Source organism: Syngnathus acus, chromosome 5 (genome assembly GCF_901709675.1).
Source record: "Syngnathus acus chromosome 5, fSynAcu1.2, whole genome shotgun sequence".
In the NCBI taxonomy this organism is placed as follows: Eukaryota; Metazoa; Chordata; class Actinopteri; order Syngnathiformes; family Syngnathidae; genus Syngnathus; species Syngnathus acus.
The window spans coordinates 11,495,843-11,523,836 of record NC_051091.1 but is presented as its reverse complement, the minus strand read 5'-3'; the positions used below and the strand labels follow the sequence as shown (position 1 = coordinate 11,523,836).

The 27,994-nt window shown below is 44.3% G+C and overlaps 1 protein-coding gene across 10 annotated transcripts; it reads left to right on the top strand.

Annotated features, from left to right (window-relative positions):
* The first annotated feature begins 3 nt into the window (after positions 1-3).
* Positions 4-27,824, top strand: LOC119122914 (R3H domain-containing protein 2). 10 transcript variants are annotated; one of them, XM_037251591.1, is made up of 29 exons: positions 6-144; positions 271-352; positions 713-801; positions 12,901-13,028; positions 13,769-13,915; positions 13,989-14,211; positions 14,347-14,388; positions 14,778-14,864; positions 14,965-15,088; positions 15,869-15,947; positions 16,289-16,348; positions 16,447-16,587; positions 16,677-16,785; positions 16,872-16,967; positions 17,119-17,168; positions 18,054-18,107; positions 20,745-20,980; positions 21,154-21,290; positions 21,605-21,703; positions 21,961-22,248; positions 23,077-23,212; positions 23,755-23,912; positions 24,017-24,156; positions 24,633-24,733; positions 25,164-25,333; positions 25,415-25,559; positions 26,063-26,157; positions 26,236-26,320; positions 26,519-26,865. In XM_037251591.1, the coding sequence occupies exons 6-29, from the start codon at positions 14,053-14,055 to the stop codon at positions 26,863-26,865; spliced, it is 3,138 nt and encodes a 1,045-aa protein (XP_037107486.1). In that variant the 5' UTR covers positions 6-144; positions 271-352; positions 713-801; positions 12,901-13,028; positions 13,769-13,915; positions 13,989-14,052. The 10 variants fall into 10 exon arrangements, with proteins under 10 accessions (XP_037107487.1, XP_037107490.1, XP_037107492.1 ...); XM_037251592.1 differs by having other exon boundaries at positions 4-352; positions 26,519-27,824; XM_037251595.1 differs by having other exon boundaries at positions 4-352; positions 17,137-17,168.
* Positions 27,825-27,994: the final 170 nt, after the last annotated feature.

Genomic DNA, 27,994 nt, shown 5'->3' with positions numbered 1-27,994 from the left:
CTGCGGATTGCAGGCAAGGGCAATCGGAGTCTGTTGGTGAGGTGAGGAGGGGGTGGGCGAAAAAGTGACGCCGACAAACAGTGTACACACACACACACTCACACTCACAAGCCGTAGCTGAGACATCGGCCGGGGGGAAATCAGGTTTCTTTTCTTTTCTTTTTTTTCTTCTTTACTTTCTATTCATTTAGACTCTGCCAATTCAGCCTGTTGCTGTCGGCGTCTCGAAATGATTCTATCTTGAGTCACCACTGCGAGCCTGTTGTGTAGGCTCACGCGGCGCGATTTTGACAGTCCGGGGGTCGCAGCGATCCACCTCCACCACCTACCGAGCGGCTAGCACTAGCCCCCGGTAAGTCATATACGTGCAGCGAGGCTAATGACACTCAGATATCACTTTCCCGTTCCGGGGGGTGACAACTGGTTTGTCGAAAACGCGTGTTATGGCTATGGGTAGCTAGTGTGCATGATTAGCGACGGGATTTGTTAGCTTACTGTAATGAAAAGGCTAGTTAGCAGGCTAACGTTAGCTAGGTGCTGTGTGTGTTTGTGCGCGCATGTGTGTCTGGCTAATTATATGCGCCGGGGGAGGAGGAGGCGAGAAGCTTATACCGTGTGTGTATGTGCTAGCTATTGTTAGATTCTGGTCTTGTGTGGCTAATATCTCAACCGGTTCTGGATTTGAGTACAGCAACAATTTGCTCTCCTACAGACTCAACTTGAAAGAGAGAGAGAGGGAGAGAGTTGGGGGGCGAGGGAGTCTTCAACGCGGACCCTTCTGCATTCGATCCAGCAAAAAAGGTAAGGCGAACGCCTCTGATGACTTTTCTTTTGAATGTAAAGAGCTATCTTTAAAGTTACCAATCTACCTGGCGCGAGATTATGTTGACAAAAATCGCCATTGGAATGGATTGAATGAGGATGAAACGAGGAGGTGCTGCTACTGCTGCTTCGAGGGACTGTAAGCTTGTACCCACAAAGAATTGGTTAATAACAGGAGCTGATGACATCCAAAGCAATTGTAAAATCTGAAGATACTGAACCCCCGCCGATTCAGCGATTCAAACGCAGTAAAAAGAAAAAAAATCAAGCTTAACTTTTTACCTAAACACTAACTTATCAGCAGGCGTGCTCCGATCGATCATATGTCGGCATTTTTAAAATAGATGCATGATCATACCGATTTTGATCAAAGCCCTCCACGGCCGATCATCAAAGCCGATCATTGCCCCGAGTTCTCATTGTGCGCTAACAGGTGTGAATCATGCAAAATGCTGTCACCTTAATGAACAGCCTATCAATATTTACTTTCATCAGAAACGATCAGCACACTGCAGTTACACTTCAAAGAAATTTTGACTCTCTCTTTACTCTCAGAATTGTCACAATTGTTTATCTTTCTGGTTATAGGTGCCATACTGCACAATGTTATGTTGTTATTCAATGTTATTCTGCTGTATTCCACTCCCACTATCAATTATTAATACTAGCCAAGACGGCCGACATGAAAGCATTTTTCAAAATTATCGTTTTATAGCCGTCATGTCATCAAAATAGGCAGCTCTGATCCACCGGGATCCTGTCCACGGGTTTACTCGTCGACGCGCTATCCATATCGGCTTGTCTTTGAATGTCTCGTTTGCAGCAGCAATGGAAGAAGACGAGTGGCTTTTTCTAGTGAGATTTGAAGAGCTATTTATAGATCTCTGCCAGAGCACCGTGCGTGGTGTTGCTGCCGCTGCTCCTCTCCCTTCTCCTCTCATACTGTCTCCATCTTTTTTGTCTCCTTCCTTCTCATCTATCAACTCTGTTTGTTTTCACCCCCACGCCCCCCCAAAACCGATGTTTCCACTCGTATTGTCCGTAGTTTGCTTTGAAGTCAATTATTGATCGGGTTGGAGAGGAGGCGACTGCCGTTAAATCTTTGCCCGCTTGACTTGGGAGGCGTCGCCGCGAAGCTCGGAGGGTTGCTATGCATATGCACGACAAAGTGGAACCTCGAAAGTCAAACGCAGTGCGTTGACAGATGCTGATTTTTGTCATATTTCAGCAGAAGTCATGTGAATTGAATTTGCAAGGGGTCCTCGCTTTATGATGAGCTTGTGTTCCTACATTTTCATTCAATATTGAAGGGGAATGACAATTTTGTCCATGTGTGTATTTTTCTCGAATGGACCCTATGCAAGGCAGAGCATTAAGTATTTCCCATGAAAAGGTCAGATGTCATAACCGTTTCTGCTGTCAGTACGTTACAAGCTAGCGGGAAGCCTAAAAAAAATAACCTGTCGTTGTGTAATAGGTGTCTTCACTTGTGCGAGTATTTTCAAGGTGCAAATGGCCTTGAAAACGTTGACTTTTCAAAGACGAGGACTCCTCCGGTCTACCGGATATTGTGATGCACGGCTATATTCAGTGTCACCTCTGTTTTGAATTTTAATCTTTCCCGTGTCGCCATCTTACGTATACATCCTCATGCCGCCTCATACCAAACGCGGAACTTCCAAATATGGGCATGCTTGCACCCTGGTTTTGTGACAATATGTTTGGAGGGAAAATAACCAAGAGGGAGGCTAAAGGAGAGCTGTAGAAAATCCTATACTTCAGGATTTTCTCCACTTGTACGACTGGTGTATATTCCGTTCTGGAGATGCCTTCAGCACTCTTCAGGCGATGTCATTTAACATTAACCGTCAGTTTAACACATTTTCTTTTAGAAAAAAAACACCTCTGCCTGTCCAATGATGGTGTTCATGGCGCCCAACGGTTCATCTGCGATATCTTTGGCCATGGATCCTTGCTCGGCGTTCTTTCTAATCCGTTCCCTTTTTCTTAATCGCTGTCCCAAGACTTGGAGAACTTGGATGCAAAAGACGTGGCTCATTTGAACAGCACGTGATTCCTGGTCATGTGACTGACTGACCTGAGATTTTGAGTTATTTTTCTGAATTCTTCCATTGTACAAGATGAATGGCTCGAGTTGGAAACGATATCTTCAAATCAGTACTGCTGGTGACCCAGCCAGTCGCTCGGTGAAATTTATCATTGGCAAATCCATTAGCTGCCACTTAATTAGCATGTCATGCTATGCTAGCACCTGAAGGACAGAGAAGCGACAGACAGTTCTTCAGTTTTAGAGCCTTTTAGGGAATCTCCTTGATCGACAATGAGCGGGAAAAAAATCATTATCAGGATAGGAAAATGTGAATGTTCGGAACTCCTGTTCTGATGTTGTATCTATCAGAATATTATATCCTGCCAGGAGGCGTTGCCATAGCAGAGGTCTTTGAGGACATTGTGTTGTTTTTGGAGACATAATTCAGCAGCAGTCAGTTCCACTCGATTAGCCAAATGATTGTTTGAATCGACGAAGACATTAGGGGACGAATATGGGAGTGTGTTGTTTTTATGGACTGTAGTATTCAATGACTATTTTATGCTTGAAAGTTAACGGCTGTTTTGTTAACCGCTAACATGTTTTCATAATCATCTTGGTTGCATCTTGGCTTGACGGACTTGGTACAAAGCACACATCCCTCGATGGCTACCTTATCCCGAGCGCTCTACCGATAGTTGCTTTGATGCTGAACTTTTGACTTCCTCCTCTTGTAGCCACTGAAGCTGCAGGGAGAACATGCAAATAAGTCGTCTTGAGGGATTAAGGCATTCCCAGCTAATGAGGTTTTTTTTTTCATTAATTTTTGCCTGCTATTTTGTTAACTGTTATAGCAGCACTGCTTTTAGTCATCACTTGATATTGCGCACGATGAATGCGTGATGACTTCTGTGAATGACTGACAACGTAAAAGTGAGGATCTGGTTTTAAACTTCACATTCCTGTTCTGGTATTTTTGACGTTAATGATTTAAAAAAAAAAAAAAAAAAAAAAAAAAAAAAAAAGTATTTCACATCCAAGCAACCTCGGTGACTGATTCATGTAGCCTTTTAAAAACAGCTGGGGTGCTCGCGAGCCTTTCGTGCGGCTGTCACTGCAATTATATTGTAGCACAGAGAGCAGAGAGCAAACAAGATGTGCGAGCGAGGAAGGGAGGAAAGGAGGAGGAGAGAGAGTTAGAATCCGTGCGGAAGAGGAGGAGGGTTTGCCAGAGACGACGGCAGCGTTGCGAACGCTGCACATGATGCCATGAAAGCGGGAAAGAGCCAGCCAGCAAGCATTTTTATGTCCCGGTGCATGTTTCAGTTTCATTGAGGGAAAAAAAAAAAATGATGAGACGCCCCTCGACATAAGAACCAGACAAGTTAGGAGAAAGTAGAATGAGCTGAACTTGCCTGAAACCCGGCCCCCCCCCCCCTCCACCCCACGCCCCCAACAAATTGAATTCATTACGCTTTGCAGTTAAGTAGCGAGAGTTCATTCTAGTCCAGAGCTGCTGTCTCTGCTGCTGGGATTCCTTTTTTTTTGGTCATTTCAAAACAAAACAAAAAAATAACAATCTGACCTGATCGGACTTGGCTGGAGAGCTCCACCCGGATTGCTTCTTCGTACAGTAAGCATGTTTTGTCTATGTGTTGTCTGTTATTGTAAGTAATCCTCATTTGTTGGGACATCAGTTCATGTCTCTGTGCTTGCTGGCGTGCATTGTGATTTGTTCTTTGGTAAAGTTCTGCTGTCCGTTTATTAATTTGTAACTTTTGTTTTAGTCTGTATGATACAGTTTGAATTAACAGTCATTGAAAAACTGTATTAAATAAGGACCCCGCCGTCTTGATGACTTCCATTAATTTGTGGCCATTTAAAGGCAATGAGGGATTCCCTTCCACCGTGTCCCTGTGTGGGTGGAGGGCGGTGGCGGTAGCGGTCACAGCCAGCGCAAGTCGGCATCGCTGCAACGCTGTCACGCCGTGGAGCGAGAGGGGGAGGGGTGTCGCCAAGAGGGGCAACCTAGTTGCTTACATAAGGCTGCATGTGGGAAGTCCTGCGTTGAGAGACCTTGATGCTTATCTCCAATGATTATCTTAGCTCGGAGCTACAGCGGCGGCCGGCGATCACAACAGTCTAGGTGTGCGCAGCACACACTCAAATCTCACTCCCAAGACGATATGCAGCCTCCGCGCATTACCCGTCTGTTGAGACCGAATGTGCGGGGAAACACTAAAACGAGAGGAGGTGAGCAAGAGCACAACAGAAGAGCCCTCTTGAATAAAAAATTCGCTGGCTATAAATAGCAAAGCGCCCTCATTGACTGTTTCAGGTTGAGCAGACCTGCCTACCAAGACCTTCTCTGCTGCTGATGGTTACTTTTACCCTATTGTCTTTTGTTATACACTGCTCAAAAAAATTAAAGGAACACTTTGAAAATACATCAGATTTCAATGGTGACAACAAAAATGTTGGATATCTATACTGATATGGACAGTTTAATGTCTCAGGAACAAAAAGATGCCACATCTTTTCATGGAAATAAAAGTTTTCAGCCTACAGAGGGCTCAGTATATAGACACCTCAAAAATCAAAGTGAAAAAATTATGTGGCAGGCTCGTCCATTTTGCCTAAATTCAATTTCTGCAACTCGAAATTCTTTTCAATATCTTGTGTGGCCCCCACGTGCTTGTATGCATGCTTGACAACGTCGCGGCATGCTCCTAATGAGACGACGGGTGGTGTCTTGTGGGATGTCCTCCCAGATCTGTCTAAGGGCATCAGTGAGCTCCTGTAAAGTCTGAGGAGCAACCTGGCGGCGTCTGATGGACTGAAACATTATGTGTACTTCTGTTGGTCAGAGAGTTAGTTCATTGAGAATAAGATCATTATTGGAGCTCTTAGATTGGAGCTGCTACATGAATCAAAATCGCCAGATTTGCCAGATGGTGACACTACTATTAACAAGCCTATTTTTTTTTCTTTTTCTTTTTTTTTTTTTTTTAAATTGAATGTTGCAGCATCAGAAAAGCAATTAGTCCTGTGAATCCATATGGAGCTGGAGCATGTAAACCACACTTATCAGAATGTAATGCAGTGGAACCTCCAGTCTTTTTTTTTTTAATTACATTTTTTAGATAAACACATTGTTTTCCTCCTCAAATAGACAAAATATCTCTGTAAATTTTGGTTTATGAGACAGTGACGTCAGAACCACGGGAACAATCTTGCCGCCCAAAACAACCCACTTGAAGTTAGCCTGGTTTGTCAAAACATGATCAATTGGACCGGCAACTGTATCAGGCTGCAAGCATCAAAGTGTGCAGTTATTTATGTCGACCGCCTTTAAAAAGTAATCAGCGGGCTTTCGTTGGCCTATATGGAATGGAGCGTCTGTTAGGGGTGCTAGCTGGCAACAAGCGCTGAACAAATCAGTGTCTGCGTAATTAACTTTTTTTCAAGCGCCCTTAATTGGCAATTTATTGTTATTCCAGGACATTGTTGTGTTGTTGAAGTTGGTAGCAACAGTTTGTGATGGCAAACGACCCCAAACAGAGTTGGCTGTGTGTTACTGTAATGCAAAGGATGAACAATCGTTGCTTAAAGGAAAGGAGCACATTTGATGCTGGCTGAAGGTACATCATCATCCCACTTTATGATGTTTAATAATTTGTCTAACAAGCCATATTTTCCCTGGAAACTTCAACTATACGCCATTTATTTTATTTCATTCCCCCCCGTTTTTTTTTTTTTTGCTTGCAATTTTGCACTACTGCTTCCCAGGTAGTTGGCCCTTCCGTAGCCTGCATACTAATTGCCAGTGCGTGGGAAAAAGACAGAGCACAAAGGAGAGGATGTTCAAGAGGCTGAGGGAAGGGTGGGGGGGGCAAAATAATCAATGGCAACCCCTGGAGTAACTCACTCCTGTAATTGCCTTTAAGTCAGAAGGTTTACATTGACTCACCTGAAGGCTGGAAGAAGCGCACATGACACGAGTGTCATTTGTACAGAATGGGCAAATCGGCCTCCTTACTTTTGATTAATGGTGCAGGGTAAAGCTTGGTGGTTCCTGAGTCGAAATTCAGTTTACTGTTACAATCATCACACAATTGCACCTAAATTGTCCAAACTGTGAGGCTTCAATATTTGATGTATTATTGCTTTTAAACATTTGGGCATGCTACCAAATCAGAGCAAAAAGACTTACTAAATAAAAGTCATGAGAATGAATCTAAAGTAAAGAATTAAAAAAAAAAAAGAACACATTACAGAGGCTGGCAGATGTTTATACAAGCAATCCTGCAGGCAACCTCACAGTCTGGTTTTCTTTGCCCCAATCCTGCATAGCGGATCGAGTTATGTCCTAGTTATTTTTGCAGCCTCCCCACTGGCTATTTTTGGGGCGCAACTTGTCGCATTGTAAGAGTGAGTTTAGCACTTTGCAGCGTCTGACTTGGTGACTGGCCGGTTGCCTGATTCCTGGATAAAGCCTGCGAGCTGGCCGCTCGCTCTCAAGCCTCCACCACTGTTGGCATGGCAAGCCAGCCTGCTAGCTGTTGTCAAATGGATGCATTTGTGCTTTTCCCGAAAGCCACTGGTCACCGTTTGCGTTTCGCTACATACCCCAACTCTACAGTATTTATCTTATTGAGAGGATGACTGCATAATATCTACTGACCAATAGTCTCTTATACCGCAGATGGTATCTTGACATTGACATTTAGGATTGCAACAAATAATCAACCAATTTGACTGATTACAAATAAATAAATACACCTAGCTCATGGTGTACATTTTAGCAAATACATGGTAAAATCCAGAAGTTGTCCGGCAGTATACACGCTGCATTTCTACAACCGAGCATTCGTTAATGTTTAAAGATGGCCGTGCTATTCTATTTTCTTCCCAGTTGACCCTAGGAGTTCATCCATCACACTCGAGACCACACTGCAGTGCGAGTGCCAATGGTGGGAATTGACTGAGTCGGTATCGATCTGTGTTGTGTTGAGGAGCGGGTGGTTCACAGCAGTTCCAAGTGTGAATAATCATTTTGTTTTAAAAAAAAAAAAAAAAAAAAAAAAAAAAAGGAAGGGAAGGAAGGAAAAAAACAACAACATTGTGGCAATTTAAATATGCAAGGATAAATCCTGAAGCAGTGAGTGCATTTTTTTTTTAAACAGTACATACGCAGCTTTTTTTTTTTTTTTTAACCCACGCACATTAACCATGAGTCTATAGGTCAGAAAACGTGGACGTATGTATGTACATATCTGCGAATTACCTTGGTAACCACGGTCGTTAATATCAGCGAGGGATCAAACTGACTTATTGTGTGAATGCAGCTTTAATTATACTGTTGCGAGTGTGAAGATGCTGCACATTTTAATGACTCTTTGTGAATGAATCAAATTCTGTTCACTCCGCCAAGCCTCATTAAGTTCCGGGGATCCATGTTTGGTTAGCACATGTGGCTTTGTTTTCGGCCGCGCCGTTAAACGTGCCCCCTCCTCTCGACGGTGTAAATCTGTGTTAAACTCGATGCCCTTTGATATTGGCCTTGGAATCGGAGAAAGGAGAAGGTGGGGTGGGTACACGAGGGGCTCGTGAGGTTTAGGAAGGGAGTGAGAAATATGGGGGTGTTGAGGGATATAGCTGGATTTCTCTTGGCGACAGAGCCTGTTGCCATGGATCTGGTCCTCCCATTGGCGGAGGGTTGGTCCAATCACTTAACGGCACGGATTGTTTCATCATTGAGAACTTTTTCCCCTCTCTTCGTGTCTCACTCGTGAGCCGCCGCTCCTCCGTCTTTCTCACCTCTTACTGGCTGCCCAGAAAGACTGAAATAGAAGTTGTGATGCTTGCAAATGAGGGGGTCAACTGTATGCAGGTGGTGCAACAGTTTATTGCCACTGATTAGCAGTCCTCCCGCGTTGCATTCTGCGGTGTAAAAACCGTGACGCGAGAAGGCATTTTCAACCACGCCTATATTACTGTTTTTCATTGGAAGGCTTCTGATTTAAGCACAATAATTTTTGGTTGTAATTATGTCATTATGTTATGTCATTTTGTATGCGGTTATGATTGCAAAATATTGAATTAACTACTATGCGTACTTAAATACAACACTGAAATGACAGCAAAAACTTAAATCATCAGTAAAAAGCAGTCAAATAATAGCTGAGCTGAGTTGTATTAATAAAACAATACACTAATGATATTACTTTCCTACTAACACTAGAATAATTGAACATAAGACATGTAATGTTTTTTTTTTTTTTAACATTCACGAACATTTTATGTGTATCCAGTACTCTAAAACAGTGTTTCCCAACCTTTTTTCATTCACGGCACACCTTTTCATTGGAAAAAATCTCCCGGCACACCGCCAACAAAAATCTGTTATGCTCCTATATTAAAATCAGTTATATTACAACGAAAGACGTAAAGTCCTATTCCTATATATATATATGTATGGAGAGTCGAATAATTTAATAGAAATAAATACTAAATATTCTTTAAATTGTATTCCTTTTTTTTAAATAAAAGTGACTGTTTTTTAAAAAGGTTTTAGACGGTGTAAGAAATAAACTATTTAAAGTGATTGTGATTAAAATAAAAGAATCAACGTGATTTTGTTTACTGTTTTAGACTAGGTCAATAAATATTGCAACAATAAGAACAAAGTCACTTTTAATGACGCTCTGCTGTTCTGACAGCAGCTGAGTGGCTATCACAGTCGAGGTGTCTCGACTTGACTGTTTATTTTATGTATGTGAAAAATAACCAATCCAGGTTCTCCGGTTGAACTGCATGCTCTGATTTCCATTGGACCACAAACGCACCACAACCGTCATAGTGTCTGTCACTGTTAGCAAAATCACACAGCAACACACACATAAACTGAATATGTGCCAATGCAGCACAATCAGACCGACAGAGCATAACATTTCAAGATTCTCCGATTCTCCATGCATGCACGATTAGCAAGTGGCTGACCAGGCCTTGCGCGAACTGACCAGTGGTTTGGCGATCCTGTTTACAATGCGCTCCGTAATTAATAGTGGACAATCCCACGGCACAACTGAACATCTCTCACGGCACACCAGTGTGCCGCGGCACAGTGGTTGGGAAACACTGCTCTAAAAAACACCATTTGTTATGTATTATTTTTTAAGCCTTCAGGCAGTATACATTTTCATTTGGCATCCCGACACTTAATACTACAAAAATTTGATAATATAGCAGATATTTGGGAAATAAAAAGTCAGTGGTCGTGAATGTGTCAAGTCAAGCTTCCACTGTACATTTAATAACCTGATTTCAAAGTCTATTTGAGCGCTCCATTTGGCGCACCTCCCAGCTTTTGCACGCCCTGACAGGCAACTGAACCCATAACTAAACATAGATCCCAGCTACTGTAGCGATAAGAGACTTGAGGGGATCTGCAGAAAGGTAGGTAAGTAGGTAGGGAACGAGGACGGGGAGGCAAGGAGGGAGCGAATGAGTCATAGCTCGTCCCACAGGACTGAGTGGGCCGACTGTGGAGGTGGATGGCGTCAGCAACGGGGCTGACAATTTAAGAAGACACATTAAAAGAGGAAGAAAAGGAGCGAAAGAGAGCAAACACTTGTCGTGGGCGGGTGCAGCAAGCAGGGTGGGGGGGAAGGGGGTGTCCTCGTCGCACGGGAAGAGGAAGGACAAGGACGTAGATGGTTCAAGAGAAACCCCGTCTTCCGCCGCCTTTGACCATGTACGTCATCTGTCGCCCGTCGACTTTATACAAGGAAGTGTGTCATGTTGCCAAATAGTGCGTGTGTGTGCCAAATCGCTGCTGTTGACGCTCATACTGATGGGACGTCCCCTCCGACCCACAGCAGCCCCCGTCCCCCTCCCTGTGAGATTGTGTAAGCGATGCAAAGGGGAATCCTCTCTGACATAGACGAGCGAGCGCGGCGCACACACTGCACACGCTGCTGATATATGATATGCGGAGGCTCTGAGCTAGCACAAACTGGGCTCTGACAACACACACAAACACACGGCTCCTTTAACCGTGTGGCGAAAATAACCTCGCTGTCTTTTGTGAAATGGCTTCTCTCTGACGTCAAACGGGCGAGGTGCACGGCTGAATACCGACGAGATGAATTGGGTCAAACTGCCTGAGCTTGGCTCTCCCCTCTTTCTGTTTGTGGGTTTGTCCAGGCGTGCACATACCTGTTTACACGCTTCCTAGGCTTTATTCACCTCCATCTTTCTTCCTGGTAAAGAGCGCATCATGAAATGAAAAGCTTGCCTTTTCTAAATGAATGGCATTGCTCTCAGGTTTTCGTTACTTATCAAGCTTTTTGTGATTTTACTCTGAATGTTCTGGATTTTCAATGCGAGTGTCGTATTGGTCAGAATAATGCCGTGCAAAGAAAAACATTATAGTGGAGGCCTGCCCGTTGTGGCCAAATGTTTAGTACGTTTACAAAACTTTCCTTTAATATGATTTAGGCACATGCAGCGTTAAAACGGGATGTCATGGGAGTCTTACTTTTTGATAGTTGATGTAATGGCGTGCCTGTCCACGCTTCAAGTGTGAAATTACATAACATCGTTTGTGAGCTACCTAATTCAGAAAATTTGTCTCCGAGCAAGGCAGTCAGCATTTAGCTGAGTTGTGACTGGGTCTGATTTACATAATCCAGCCCCCACACTGACCCCCATCCCTCGAATCGTTTGGCAAGACCAAGCCATACTTTAAGGCGTCACACATTACAGTATTTTCACGAGGAGGCGGCGGTGATTTGCCCCGGTAACGAAAGTCATACTTGGCGTTGACGACCCCCCCCCGCACACACACACAATAGATTGGGTGCGAAATGGATTATTTGCACGAGCCGGAAAGACCCACTCAAACAAGCTGATTTAATTTCATTTGGAGGAAAGCATGTCATCAAATCAATCGGCCATCAATTTTGTGTGGTTGGAAAGATCTTGTACAAATCTGACTGCTCTTCCTTTTTGCTTTCAACTGTTATCGATGGTCCTCTCAGCGTGTGCTACGAGCTGTGTATTTATTTTTGCCATCACCCCCATTGCTCGTACTCGCTCAACACAAATGGCAGCAATTGAGAATGACGTTGCCGTCTCCCTGGCAACCCAGTGTGCCAGTAGCTGCGAGTGTTCTGCGGCTAGCGGGCGGAGTGTGAAGAGAAAACATGAAAGAGGATTGGGGTGGAGGAGGAGCGACTAGGTGAAGCCAGTTTATTCATAAGCGCACTATTTTTGCAGTGGTATGGCCCTTAGCACTGAATCAGTGCAAGCCATCAAATTCTACCCCCAAGTTTTTGTTTTTTTGGTTGCCCTTAGTGACACACCCCTCCAACCCATTTCCTGTCCCGTCCCTATTACTGTCCCAAAAAATGCAATATATAACACGCTGTAGCTACCCATTCAATCAATCTAAACATACCCATAAGAGGACGTAACGCAACGGAGAAGGCGCGAGCGCGTCTGTATAAGGCAAATAGTGGGAGTCTTGTATAAGCCGAGCTGTGCACGTCACACTCAATGCCGCTGCTGTGACGCACTTGCTGTAGCATTGCCCGGGTTCTCCCTGCACTGGGAAACCCTGCCTCCATTGTTCGCTTATCTCCGACGGCACACGCGGATGGTATTCTGCGTTTGTGCACGCATGCGAGACAACCTCCAGGTGTAAGATGCATCGGCTGCGCTGCTTGACTCCATTGCCAAATCTGTCCTTTTAGCTATGGTGTGTTCAAACTGATTTTGGGGAAGAAGAGATACTCGGGGTGTCTTGAAAAGTTGTTGCAAAGTGTGATTTATTCGGGAAATGGAGCACAAACCCGAGGGAGTGTAATCCTGCTTCTTCCTCTAACCTCTCCGCTACATGCAGCAGCAGCAGCACCAGCGGCGAGCAGCAGAGATGAGTCACTCGGTGTGTCTATGTGTGTGTGCGTGGGGCTGAGAAACATGACGTCATGCGTGTCTTCCTCTTTTTCATTTTGACTATTCAGGGCTCCGGAGTGGAAGAGCGACCATGTTGCTGCACTGAGTCGTAGGGAGACACACGAGAGGCCCCAGAGGAGAGCTGAGGTGGTGGCCGGCCTGCTGGTGTGCTCCTCCCCCTCCTCCCCCCTGACTGGTCGGCAAGTTGCTCCCCTTTCAGTTGACCTAAATGCTCGAATGATATTTTTATTGGATTAAAGCTTAAAACTTAGTTATTTGGCAAGTGTGCTCATGTGTGAGGTAGGGCTTGAATACTTTTTTGGGTGTATTAAATATAAGGTGATGTTAGTTGAGGCGACATTGATTAATAGAGAGGTCATTAGATTTTTTTTTTTCAGTTGTCTAGCTGTTTGCACCTCCAAGCACAAGCTTGCTCGCTCGCTCGCTCTCCCCATCGTTCTCCTCACTCAACTCGTTAGTCTAATCGCAGTCACTCATTCTGTTTCAAACACTTAGTAATAATAATCACACACGGAAAAACAAATTACAGGAGGAGGGGATTTTCTGCAATCACCTCTTACAGCAAACCCGGAGCTGTTATCTGGATTGTCGAAAGAGTTTCATAAAATCCAACTGTGCGTTAGACCATGAATGTGTCTCTGATTTGTAATTGGACAGGGCAAGTGGAAATAGGAAAAGACTTGCAAAATGAAGGCTGACTGACGGTTCAGAGAAATGCTAGTTGGATGTTCATTTGCACCATGAAAAGGTTTTCATGAGGATTTAACAATTGCCTAATAATTATTTTTAAGATTAGATATGCCTATTTTACGAATGAACGTGGTACTGGTCTCTCTCTCTCTCTCTCTCTTTTTTTTTTTTTTTTTGTAAATATTTCCACACACTGCTTGAGCTTGATGTTTTCCTCTCCTGAAGGCTAAGGCTTACTATGGCCTGCACTTGGCCTCCTGCTGCAGTCCATCCCAGTACACAACCTTAGTGGCTTGCTTCTTCACCGCACCGCACCTTCCTCTCCAGAGTTTCCCGGCCACGCGCGGACAGACGATCTGATAGCACCCAAAGGTAGCTATTAATACATCCCCAAATACAAATGGAATTGTTTTGAATTTAACATTTTTTGGGTTTCTCCATTCAGAAGCTCCTGGGTCCTGCACCCAACCCCCTCCCCGTCTCCCACCCTCTCCCTCTCCCAGAAGAAGATGTCAGTCAGCCTGACCCCAGACATCCAGAAGGAGGGAGAGAGTGGGCCACTCATCGAGCCCTGCTGTCGAGGAAAGACCTCTCCTCAGCCACAGGGCCCCAAGGAAGGCACAGGAGAAAGTCCGGAACCTGAAGATGGCTCCCCACAGGACGTACAGGTCGGCCTCAGTCAACCAAGTGTACACTTACTCTTTGATTTGTAACTTTCTTGTATATCATAATACTGTATTCAAATAGGTGCAAACTTTTGTTATTGTCTATTATTGTAACATTTCTTTGAAAATGTCTCGCAGAAACGGGCTCCTAACCACAGTCACGGCAGGAAGAGGGCCAAGGTAAATTTGTTATTCCATGCTGGTATTGGACACTCCTTTGAGTTAGTTATGCAAGATGAGCAACTTGCTATTTTTGCTCCTATGACCTTTACCTTTATTTATTTATTTTTGTAACGCTCTGCCATAGAAATATCTAAATGTGTGCCTAGCTTCTTGCGAACGGGATTGATTAGCTCAAATGGTGCCTTAGTGCATGACTGACTTCTAGCTTTTACTGTCTTACCGCTTGGATCGCTTTCGTGAGTGTCCATAATCTGCCTAAGGAAAGAGTGTCCTAATGAGCTCTGCTGCATTTAGCACAGCCGTTTGTGTCCGAACTTGTTCATGCCTCCGTTGAGATGGCTTTACAGCGAGTACATATAAAGCAAAATATTTTTTTTCTGTTTCAGTCAAACGCAAAACTGAAGCTGGTGAGGAGTCTGGCAGTTTGTGAGGAGTCTTCTGGTCCCTTCGCCAACGATGGCCCTCCAGAATCGGTACCGTCCCGCTATTTAACTGCAAATACTGAACACAAACAATAATTCTTGGTGTGTAATCTCTTTTTTTTTTTTATTCATTTATTTTTATTTCCTTTAGGATATCATCCAGCTTCACATCAGCTGTCCGTCAGATAAGGAAGAGGAGAAGTCCTCTAAGGAGGACTATGAAAATGAAGAGAAGGAGAAGAAGGACAAGGGTCCACGGAAGATGTTGTCACGTGGTAAGTCACACATTTTAGAGTAACACCTTAAAGTACTGACATTTTATTATAACCACACTTTTTATTGAAATGCAGCCTGTAGCGCAAGGAAGTTCCCTAGCGAAAAAATACCGTTAGCGCGACAACCTAATACTTTTCCACACCATGGCACCATCCTTTGTGCTGCAGTGCATCGCTAAATTGTCCCGCTCCGCCGTGGCTTTGTGACGGGAGCGCAGCTGGCTTGGCTCTGCTGGAGCAGCGCAAAGTTGAGCTTGAGAAACTCAATGCTTGCCGGATGGCACAATTCGTGGTGCAGCTGCCTCCGTCGCCGCCCGAGTAAAGTTCATCATCCAGTTCAGTTGGGGGGAGGGGGCTGTCCACATTGCTGACATAGTCCAGAAGGTGGATGTCAGGCCGGTAAAGTGACTTGTGTTCTTCTCTATTTTGGAATGAATAACAATGCTCGAATCCATTGCTACACTTTCACTTTCTAGTGTAGACTCGGAGTTATTAGATGATGCCCATTTGTCCGTTTTAATACCCACATGCGTAAGATGATAAAAGTAATTTATTTCTTGAGAATATGGGTTCCCTTGCTCTTTCGTGCTCTCATTATCTTCTTCCCTTACACTTGGGGCATCGGCCCTCAGGCGTCATTAGGAGATCAAATGGCTGTTCGGACTGTTTAGTGTAGTGGAAAACAATCCCCCACCGGCTTCCAAGCAGCTTTTGTGACTTTACACTTGAATGTATTATATCATCCACATTCACGCTTTCTTTGTGTCACTCTCTGGTCAGACTCCAGTCAGGAATACACTGATTCCACGGGTATCGACGTGCACGAGTTTCTGGTCAACACACTGAAAAACAATCCCAGGTGAGAAAGCTTGTTTCATAAATTAAACAGAACCGTCTGTTGTTTAGATTTACAAATCAAAAAGGATGCTGCTTAATCATTTTGTAGCCCACTGGTGGCTTACAGTTGAATATTATTTTCACTTTGATGCAGGACTTCTTCAAATGACCAAAATAGCAGACTTTGAGAAGTTAGAAATGTTTTTATCCCTCCCCCCCAGCGATTGATTTTAATTCCTATATCAGCAAGTCTTTAAAATGTAAATGAACAGCATCTGTTAGCTAATTTCAAATGTAAAAGTAAGCCAGTAAACAAGTCTGGCCACTGATCTTTCTCTCTCATCCTCCATTTTGGCTTGCCAGGGATCGAATGATGCTGCTCAAACTAGAACAAGATATCCTGGAGTTCATTAATGACGACAAGTAAGTTTACTTCTTTTTGATTGACTCGTCGATAACAACAGCGTCACATTATTCAGTCCAAGTGATCAACTTCACTGTGTGTGATTTATTCCTCAAAGTAACCAGTACAAGAAGTTTCCTCAGATGACATCATATCACCGCATGCTGCTGCATCGCGTGGCCGCCTACTTTGGCATGGATCACAACGTGGATCAGACGGGCAAGGCGGTCATCATCAACAAGACTGGCAACACGCGCATGTGAGCCTTCATCCAAGACTATTTGGCTTTTTTTTTTTTTTTTCCTTTCCACAATACTAAATAATTCAACTTGTTTTATGGTCTTGCAGCCCTGAACAAAGGTTCTCGGAGCACATCAAGGATGAGCGCAACATGGACTTCCAGAAGAAATTCATTCTCAAGAGAGATGATGCCAGCATGGACAAGGATGATAATCAGGCAGGAAACAACCTTAACTGCTTTTGTCGCATACATTTTTCCCCCTCCATATTCTAATGCGATGCTCCTCCCCTTGCCAAAATTAGATCCGAGTGCCACTGCAGGACGGCCGGCGTAGCAAATCCATCGAAGAGCGAGAGGAAGAATATCAGCGGGTACGAGACCGGATCTTTGCCCGAGAAGTAAGTTTTGGATCTTGTTTTTTCTGTAAAGCAAGCACATCGTTCCTACAGCCTCCTCCATGTGAGATCTGGGGAAGAAACTTTTTTTTTTTTAAATGAAAGCTGTTTCATTGATGTAAAATATGAAGTTGAAGCCTTTCATAATGTGCAGGTGTCCTTTTTCTTACAGTCCTCTCAGAATGGATACATCAACGACAACCGGTAAGATGATGTCACCACTTATTCTTTTTCTTTTTTTGTGGTTGTAGTAAAAAGAGGAAAATTAAATCACCAAATCTCAAATTTGAGTTGTCAACAATTGTAAGGCTGGATTTATATACTGCATGGTTCAAGTGACACACTTCGATTTTCTTTTCCCCTTTGCGCTCAAGTGGGACAATTTGGATACAAGTCATGACAGCGTAAAGGAAAAAGAAAAAAAATCCACACCTGATTGAATAAAGCCTTTTCCAAATGCGGATAAAAACTTCAACTTATCCTCAAGTAGAAATGTTGCTAATTCCTCCACGTTTCTAAATGGGCTCAGCTGTTTTTTTAAAACTCAAATAAAAGTTACAATATAGGGCTTGAAGATGGCTGATGTTTATTTTTCTTTCTTTCTTCTTTACCATGGAGGCCCTTTTTTACAAAAATGACTTTCTTTCTTTACACACCCCCTATAAATTGGAATCGGCCACTTCGACCCACAGCGTAAATCCAGCCCAAGTTATTTTTAAAAGTGTATCTCTTAAGCCCTTGGTGAGTGAGCATCTCGAGGGATCTGCAGTCTTTGAGAAAGAATTGAAGGAAAGGGCAACAGTGATTGATAGAAGTTGACTCCCAGAGCCTTCAACTCTATTCCGAATACACCCTTCCCATGGAAGTTGAAAGAATATCGTATAGAACATGCAGAGAAAGGGGAAGCCTGAGCTTTCAACACTTCTGAATGTTGCCTTGTGTGCATTTTTCCCTTCCCTCCCTCGTCCTTTTCAACATCTAAAGCGCGACACTGTGATGACCTCTCCTCACCCCCGCCCCCTGCTTTCTCCCTGTTGTCAACTACAGTCTTGTAATGCCAGCATTTTCTCCCAATATGAACCCCGACAGACTTTCCACCGAGGGCTACTGCTCTAGCTCTCAAAAGAGGAGGCAGATCTTTAGGTATTGGGGTGCTGCTACAATTGTACTTGTGTGTTGCCATGCCCATACTTGAAAGTGGATTAGTGATGATAGTGGTCATTTGTGTTTTATTTTTTGTTTGTTTGTTTTTTCCTTGGTATCTCTGCTTGGCATAGTCCACTGATTGATGGCTATTCCACTCTACTGCACCGTGGGGCTTCCTGTGGCCCATGCATGGCTGCTTTGTGGTTTCACTGAGGACTGACTTGATGTACTTTTACCTCTGGGCCTACCATCCACCGCCACCATTGTATAAAGTACTCACATTGCCTCCTCAGCGACATGTTTGTTTTGTGGTTGACCTATTCTTGTAGTTTTTGTTAGCATGTCACATGTTGCCAACAGCCATAGGATGAAATGGAGACACTGTAGAGCTGAAATCATTTCGATGATTCCAAACTGATGTCGAAAATCAATTTACCGTGGGTGGCGTCCATTCTAATAGACGCCTTGTGTTAAATAATTTCAGGGCGCTCCTCTTTTTTTCCCTCCCCTCCTCAGGATTAAATGAAAGCACGGTGGTAGCTGTAATTACCTTTGCTATCAGCACTTTGGTTCACACACTTTGGTTGCTAATCAAAACGGCAGAATGTAGTATGTACAGAAGCTCTTTTATATGGTGGGTTCAGACCGAACATGAAATATCACGTTGAGCGCATGTGCTTTTGTTCGAGCGGGAAGTCCAGGGGGAGGGGAAGGGGGGTATTGCTTGGAGCGGGGAACGGGATGTGCTCTGCCGACAGTCTGGTAAGTGGTCCTTGTGTTATTGCTTTGGCTGCGGAATGCCATCTTGGATGACAGTTCAACAGCTATAAACAAGTCAATGCACTCACCAGATATGCCAAATTCTTTGCTTCCCATTTTCTAAGACTCTTTAGCACGGCCTAGGCCGGTCTTGGAAGCTAGCTCTCTTTTTTTTTTTTTTTTTTTCTCTTTTGCCATGGTGTGTGAGTCTGTTTTTTGCTGCTGCTTGTGTTGTTGTAACTACCATACATCCTCAACCCTGATTGGCTGTCAGCGACCTGACACCTTCAAAAGTTTACATTTGCAAGCAGAGGCGAAATAGGCGAACAAGATAAATTTTCGCTTCAAACTCTTCATCCGTGTCTGACCACGCAGACTGCATAACAGTATACGTTTTTATTACATATTTAGATTAGACCAGAAATGTCTTTGTGGCCCAGGAATACTGTCATAAAGCGAGGCTGGAGAAGAAACATCACGTGATTACCTTCTTCCTGGACTCATCCTTCATTTCATCTCCATCTGTAAATACATGTGGATCAGCCTTTATAGAAAATGGCATCCTATCTTAAATAGCACAAAGAGGGAGGGAGAACGAGAGAGCCCTCAAAATAGATCCTCCATTAATTAAAGTAGATGAGATACATTTTCAGCTGCCGCGCCGCCGCTCACGATGCAAATATACATCACTCCTCTAAGGAAAGACTTAAACAGCCTTTCCCGCCTATAAGCTTGGCCATTTTCTGCACCCGTTCCTCATCCTTATCTCCATCGCTAACATCATAAGCTCAGCTGCACTGTGATGGAGGGCTTTCCCAGAGTGGTGCTCCCCCCTTATCATCGTTGGTTTTCCTTTGGAGATTAATTATTTGTGCAATTTTCAATGTTTGATAAGTGATCAGTTAAATGCCTTGAAGATGCATTTTCTTTAATTTTCAAACCTAAAATAATCATGGTGAGTGATGAGTTTAATGGGATTTTTTTTTTTTTTTTTTTTTTAGAATTCTTTTTTTTTTTTTAACATGTAGACCAGAAAAGCTGGATAAATAAGATGTCCTTAAAAGGATTAAATAAAGTCAAAAGTTGGGACTTTTTATCGCTCCAAATTTTCATTTGTCCTGCAAAACAACATCGCGTCAAATATCTGTTAGCGGTCTCCTTGACTGCTTGGTATCATATTGGCCTTGGAGAGAAAAAAAACAACAACATTACGACGCGTACCTTGCTTAGCCAAAATAAGATAAAACAGCAAGTGGAAGTCTTTGAAAATGCGCTAAACACGACTTAACTGAACCAACACCTCTGCTCAGATATTCATCTAATGACAATTGCGCACTTGCTATGACTTTATATTTTTATAAGCTGTTGGAATTGGATGTTCCATTGTATCCTCTTTGACAACTTTGCCATTATTTGTCTGCATCTTGTTGAGTTCATTGTGTGGTCGTTTCCTCCTGTCTTGGATTGTTTGTGCGAGTGCCATCTCATCACGTATCACTGTCAAGTAGTCTGGTGTTTGTCTGGAGCGTCTCCCTCTGCATGTGTTCCTCAGTTTCGGGTATTTTGTTTGCACGCGTGTGCGTGGCATAGAGAGACTGTTGGCGAACATCTTTACAAATAGAAATTCTTGTCAAGTGGCTCGTTGCCTGATTTGTATTTTGCATCCGTGTTGAGAGTCCTCACCTCTAAAACTCATACGGTCACATATTTGATGTACGTGTTTACGACTTGACTGGACCTCCTTGGTCTCGCACACAAGCCTTTCATCCTGTTTGTTTTTCCGCAACACTGACTTCAAACCTCTCCACTTGATTTCCCGCCTCTGTATTTATCCTTTTTTTGTTTTGAATCACCCCTTTTTACTTCTCCTCTCAGGGGAAACCGCGATAGCTCCAGCCGGGCGTCCAGCAGTCGTCAGAGCAGCACGGACAGCGACATGAAATGCTTGGAGCCGCGGCCCTGGAGCAGCACCGACTCGGACAGCTCCAACCGCACGCTGCGGCCTCCCGTTACCAAGGCCAGCAGCTTCTCTGGCATCTCCATCCTGACTCGCGGGGACAGCCTCGGCAGCAATAAAGGCTCGCAGGGAAGCTGCAAAGGCTCTCGCTCTGGTAAATACAGAAGTGGGAAAACATTTAGGCATAAGCTCTTGTCATCTATTTGTTTAATTTGTAGTGTCATTATTGTAGTGTCATTATACGCTCGCATATGTGCACAGAAATGCGCAATTGTGTCCTTTTTTTTTTTGGATCAGTCAGTCCTAATGTGTGTGTCCCACCTGTAGCCTCCCAGTCCAGCCGTAGCCTGCTCCCCTGCCCGACGCAGCCGCCGCCTCAGCAGGCGCAGCCGCAGGCCCTTCCTCAGGCTGCCCTGCTGCCGACGCCACAGCAACACCCCATGGGCAACCACATCATCGCTCAGGTGAGGCTCAGCACAAATTGGGGGCATTTCTGATGTGACCCAAGTTCTTGTAATGTAATTTTACACTTGTAAAAAAACTTCTGTAGATTTCGTAATCTTTATCAGTAACAAATGCTTTCCCGTAACAATCCATCCGATCATTAACAGCTTCCCCCAGTATCCGATGTCTTCATGTATCTTTGTTTCCTTCTGCTTGCTTCTGACACCTTTCTTCTTTCTGTGTTCTTCCTCCTCTTCCTCTCTCCCGGTGATGTGTGCGTATGTATGTGTGTGTGCATGCACGTACGGAAACTTGTGGGCGTGTGTGTGTCTAGCCCGTAGCATCTCTGCAGCCCTCTCAGCCTGTCTCCTACTCCAGCCCCTCCTGCCCCCAGGTTCTCCTGCCAGTTTCTCCTCCCCAGCAGTACACAATGGTACTAGCCTGATTTGGGGCGTCATTATTTTATGTTTTTTTGTTCGACTGACACATTCAGACAGACAACAATGTCATCGCCACTCTCATTGAACTAATATTGGCTTTAACCTTAATTACCTTCACTACATAAAACTATTCTCTTTTATGGTAATTGATACATTTATATTTGTATTGGAGACCTACTCCCATGAGTTATTCCTCCATTTGATTCAAAATTTAAATGAACTAAATAAGCACATCTTGTTGTCCGACCAGGGAGAAGAACTGGCGCCCCAATTCGGCCAAATGACGCTGAGCCGCCAGGGCTCCAGCGAGAACCCTGAGCCATCCTCCTTGTACCAGGCTCCTCCAACTGTCCTCTCTCAGCATCCCCCTCAAACCAGCTACATCATGGCGACTACCGGGCAGCCCATGCCTCCGCCGTCTGGCTACCAGCCTGCCACGGGACATCCCCACCCTCCGCCGCCGCCTCCTCCTCCGTCTCAGCCCGTCATGCAGGCGGCACCCCCGCAAGGCTACATGCAGCCACCTCCCCCCCAGCAGGTAAAGAACTCGCAAAATGTTCTCTGACAAAGAGCTGCATGGCAAAATTTACAGTTTATTGCAGTACAATTTGCCACACACACACACACACACACACACACACACACACACACACACACACACACACACACACACACACACACACACACACACACAGACTCTTGCGCAGCCGCCAGTTTGCCTTCTTCTCACTGACAGATAGTGTTGCCCTGTGTTGTTCAACGTGTGGGCGGCCCCCAGTGTAACTGGAGTGCAGATATTGGCAAGTGCACCCTCACAAAAGGCTGGCATGTTTTTGTGCTTGAAGAACAGATCGATCTTTTCTCACATGCGCTTTCCCCTCTGCCTTCCTGTCGGATGTTTCATTTGGAAATTGTATATGCCACTTTTAGCCTCGTTGTATAAGACAGAAGTGGTTCAAGCCGCAGCATTTGCAAAGTCCTATTGATTTTTTTTTTTCTCTTGGAAAGTTTCATTCGACTATGTTCTATTTCCTCACTCAACAGACGAATAAAGGGGAAGTGGCCTTAAGTTGGTCATCCAAGTGGCCAGAATGACTCACCTATCCTGTAGAGCGGTGCTTTGACCACAGTCTATTTCTAAGAGGCTTTTAAATGCTGCTTTGTATAAGGAGTCTTTGGTTTACCACATACCCGTTATACAAGGTTTCAAGATTATCAATATCAAGGTTTTTTTTTTTTTTTTTTTTACTTAACTGTGATTTAGCTCTGCCATGATTATTCACATCATTCAATCACAAAACTTAACATATGACTGCATAATGCCTGTTTTGTTTATTTATGAATGAATCTTTTTGTTTGTCTTCAGATTCAAGTTACATACTACCCCCCTGGTCAGTATTCCAGTTCAGGCCAGCAGTACCGTGTGGCCCAGCCCATGTCCCACCAGGTGTCTTACCCCGCTCAGCGCACGCAGCCCATGCCTCAGCCCGCACAACAGTCAGGTCTGTCATCCTATCCCCAGTTTCTTTCATTTTTATTTTGCTGATGTTGGATAGAAACTAATGACAAAGACACTGGGCTCTGTTTTTTACTGCCAGATCCAGAAGGATCTCGGTCAGTGTGACCTTGATCCACGGTGATTGTCGAGTTTGATTCTTGGCTAAGAGAAAAATGGGACACTAGGCTTATAGGCTTCCATTCACTCTTCTTTATTTATTTTTTTATTTGAGAGGCGCCACTCGTGTGGAAATATCTGTCGGCAAGTCTGTGCTTACTCCTCTTATAGTGTGGTGTACTCAAGATGGCACACCACAAACAAAATGACATGGGCCAGTTTGACCATTTTGATACCAGTTTAATAGTTTACCGTGTTTTTGAATTTTTTTGGGGAGAGAGTTTTTAAGCAGCTGAAATATGATTGCTTTCTTGCAGAGCTCAGTTAATGAGATGCCTCTTTGAAATTAATAACCAGAGGCCCATAACCTTTTTTTTTTTTTTTTCCCCCCTCCTCTCTGATTTTTTTTTTTTTGCTTGCTATTACCAGGTCTTCAAACTATGATGCCCAGCCAGCAGGCCAGCTACCAGGGCATGATGGGAGTGCAGCAGCAGCAAAACCCAGCTCTGCTCAACTCTCAGAGAGCTGGCATTGGAGGACAAATGCAAAGTATCATGGTGCAGTATCCACAGATGCCATCCTATCAGGTACAATTGATGCACAATCTGGATGCAATTGTGTCTTGTCCACTAAAACAAACAACAGCAAATCCACCGAGCCTTGCTTTATTAGCTAAGGATGTCTCGTGCAGGTGCCTGTGGGGAACGAGAGTCAGCAGGTGGTGCAGCAGCAGTACCAGCAGCAGGTGATGGTGCCGGTCAGTCAGTCGGTCCAGGGCCCCATGCCTGTTTTCTACAGTGTTATCACACCCACACAGCAGAACAGCACAAGGTACGTCTTCACTTGTGTGGGCATCTGATGGCCAGAACATTGTCAAAGTGTTGCAGACATTGCCCCCTGCTGAGCAAAAAAGAAAATTTCACCATTCTGAAAATGCTGCTCATCCAAGTACCAAATTCGTTGCAAAAAATGCCTTTAATGAGACCCTGCAAAATGTTTTAATCTGACTCTCATTATTGTTTCTTGTAATTTACTGAGACTGTATCAGAGATCTGGTCTGGCGGGATTTGGATTTTCTTTTTGCCATATGTACACAATAGACAAAACAACCAAGGAGCAATTGATGTGTCAATTTTCAGCTTCAAGACTTGATGACTTGATATACCTGTCAAGAATTACAACCATCTTCTACCACAGTTTGACATTGTTGTAAATGTAACAATTTCCAACACGGATGAAAGTCCTTGATGTTTTTACACTGTGTTTATAATAAAGTTTTCCAAATTTCTTTGTTCCTTTCTTCACAGCCCATCAGTAGGCTACCTGCAGCCCCCCAGCTCTGAACAGTATCAAATCACCCCATCGCCATCTCCCTGCAACCCACAACAGTTACAGCAGCAATATTCAGGTCAGACTCCCAACATTCTGACATGTTGCCATTTTTTGTTTTAAAAAAAGATTTTGTGTTAAGAAAATCACTTTTTTGACGGCTCCACTAATTTGTTTGTGTCATTTAGCAGTCATTGTGTGTTGTCAGAAAAAAATACGATGTAGGTTAAGGTTTATCCGGTGAAAGTTCAGACAGGGACAAAAAAAGGTTCTTTGACATTAGATAATATTTGCAGACTTAGTTAAACCTGAAAAACATCAATACAGTGTGCATGCAATTGGCTGTGAATGAATGTACATCAGAGTAATGTGACCTTTATCGGTTACCCTTAATAGTATCAAATGCATCATTCTTCATGCCTTGTTGTGCCTTAACAAGTCAGAACAATGTCGGCATGTATGTGTAATATAAATACAACTGACAATTGATCATATATCTTTGTTTTCAGGAGTCCCGCCTCCTGGTCCCGGAGTCATGGTAATGCAGCTCAGTGTCCCTAATGGACCCCAGCCTTCCCAGAATCCCCCACTGGTCCAGTGGAACCCGTGCAAGTACTACAGCATAGAGCAAAGACCCGGCAAGCCGGGAGAACTTTACAAAGCTGACAACACTCCACAGGTACACGTGCTTCGACAAGTCAAGTCGAGCTCTCTCACGCAGTCGTGCTTACTTTGCGTATGTTGTCCCGCTTGTGTGCAGGCAAACACCCAGCTGACGAGTCCTCTGGCCTCTCCGACTCAGTCTCCCGCGCCGTCTCCCTCTGGCAACGTCAACAGCGTCTGTCCAGGCCTGGGACCACTACCACTCATTCCCCAGTTTCCACGGCCAGGAGGGACGGCTCCAGGTGAACAAAGAAGCGACCAAATTTTGCATTTATGCAGAACAAAAATGTTGTACATGAATTAGGCACACATGAAACATATTCAATGATTTTTGTTGGCCCATCCTCTTCTATTCACCATAAAATCAACAATCAATATATATTTAACTTTTTGAACGATGTCTATCTGGTCAAAACAGTTGTCTTTCAGCAACCAGTATCCTCCATCCCTAATCTATTTAAAGTAATGACTAAACCAATAAGGCTATCGTGTCACCCATCTGGGTCACATGACTGGCATTGTGCCACTTTAAACATACAGTTCGCAGCACACTGGTTACCTCATGTGCACTTGGACCTATATTTGCGTACGCAATGCTGGCTGTAGCCTTCTTTACATTATTGCATCAGCTCTTTGATCAACCGTCATCATGATTATAAAATCATCTCTCAAATCAAATGTGAGAATATATATATCTAAAAGTCAAGTCAGGCAGGTCTTAGTGTTGTTTTGAACTTGTGTTCAGGTGACGGCCGCTACTCCTTATTGGGGCAGCCCCTCCAGTACAGCCTGTGCCCTCCTCAGCTCATGCATGGCCAGTCGTCATACAACTCCCATCAGGTCAGGCCTGTCCCTTCTTTATGTTGTCGCCACCTAGTGTCCTAACTACAATCCCGCAATCCGTTCTGTCACACGCAGGGCCAAGGAGTCATGAAACACGGTGCACGAGGCAAGAAGCAAACGCTCAAATCGGCATCTACTGATCTGGGCACCACTGATGTTGGTGAGTTTGAACGTCACAGTGGCAAAAACACACTTTGTGTTCATTTTGTTGCCGCAGCCTTCCATTTTTCCCTTGAACAAAAAAGGCAGCCATTACCTGATTGTCACTTGAGAAGAGAGTCTGAGGTGTTCGCCAGCAGCGAGGGCTGCTGACCCCTCACTTGTCTCTTTAACCCTCATCCATCTGCCCGTTTCTCAGTGGTGAGTCGTGTGCTGGAAGTAACGGACCTGCCCGAAGGGATTTCGCGTCCAGATGCCGAAAAACTCTTCAACCAGCTGTCGCTGTGCGGTGCCAAGATCCAGTGGCTGAAGGAGCCTCAGGGAGGCCGAGGAGGCTGCGGACCCGCCGGGGCCGCCGGCATGGCGGGCAGCTGTGTCGGCGGCGACCCGGCCCACCTGTACACGGTGGTGGCCGTGTTCCCCAGCACCATGGCCGCCCAGAGTGCTTCCTTCAAACTGAACAACAGCGCGGCCGGCCTTTTCAAACTGAGGGCCGCCAAAAAGAACTATGACCTGCGCGTGCTGGAGAGAGCCAGCTCTCAGTGAGACGAAGACAAATAAGCGGACTCTTGGCATGGAGCAGAGGAAAAAGGACGGAAGACTGAGGTGGGTCGGAGGGGGGGTGTTAAGTGCTCTTGGTGTACAATTATAATGGATAAAAAAAAACTTAAACGTGTCAGATGTATAAAAAGGGAAGGTGTGACTCTCTTGAGGTGGTCGGTGTTTGATTTCACTATGATTTAGTCCTTGGTTTTTATTCTTCGTCTTTTGTATTTAGATAGCGGAAGAGCACACGGGACACGCACGCATGCGTTTCACCCTTCAAATTTGTGCTGCCGTCATACACAAAATGCGATCTCACACGCTACAGGAGACACACATGCTCACAACGGGCTCACGTAGCACACAAAAAGAAAACACACTGGACAGTCGACTTCAGGCAAATCTTTTCGTCCTCCACCTTTGCGTCCTTTCTTCTTCCAGTGCTTTTCTTGTCACCAATCATCTGCCACCTCTTCGATTTCCACATTCTCTCTCTTGAGTCCATCTCGCCATGTCTCATGCTGCTCTGCACTCTTTCTTTCTCTCGGTCTCTCGCTCTTCTCTGGCTTTCTGTTCGCCTTACTGCTGTTGTGGGGTTCTGTATTGCGCTCTTTTCGGGGAAGGGAGAGGGTTCAATATATTTATATAAGTGATGTAAGGAATAAAGAAATCTATATATTCAGTGAATTTTTTTTTTTTTTCTTGCTACCCGAGTGAAAAAAGTTTTTTTGCCTTTTTTCCCCCCTCCTTTCCCTGCTCCAATTCCCCACATAGCCCCTCTTTACTGTCCTCTCCCATAACGCCCAACTACCCCCCCACCCACATTGTGTTTGCGTTTTTTTGTTGACAGCTGTGCAGAAAGTATCAGAAAATGTAGTTGAAGTGCACAATGTTTGCATATGTCTACTGTAAATTTTATTTAATCTGTTATTTTTTTGTTTGTTTTTAAAAATATAAAAGGTGAAAAATCAAAGAAAAAAAATGCTTGGTGTGCTTTTGTTACTCTTAATTATCTGTTTGTTACTCTTAATTACCCGCCTTCGGGTGGGGGGACGGGTCCTGACTGTTGTTTGTGTCTATGCACCAAACGGCAGCTCAGAGTACCCACCCTTCTTGGAGTCCCTGGAGGAAG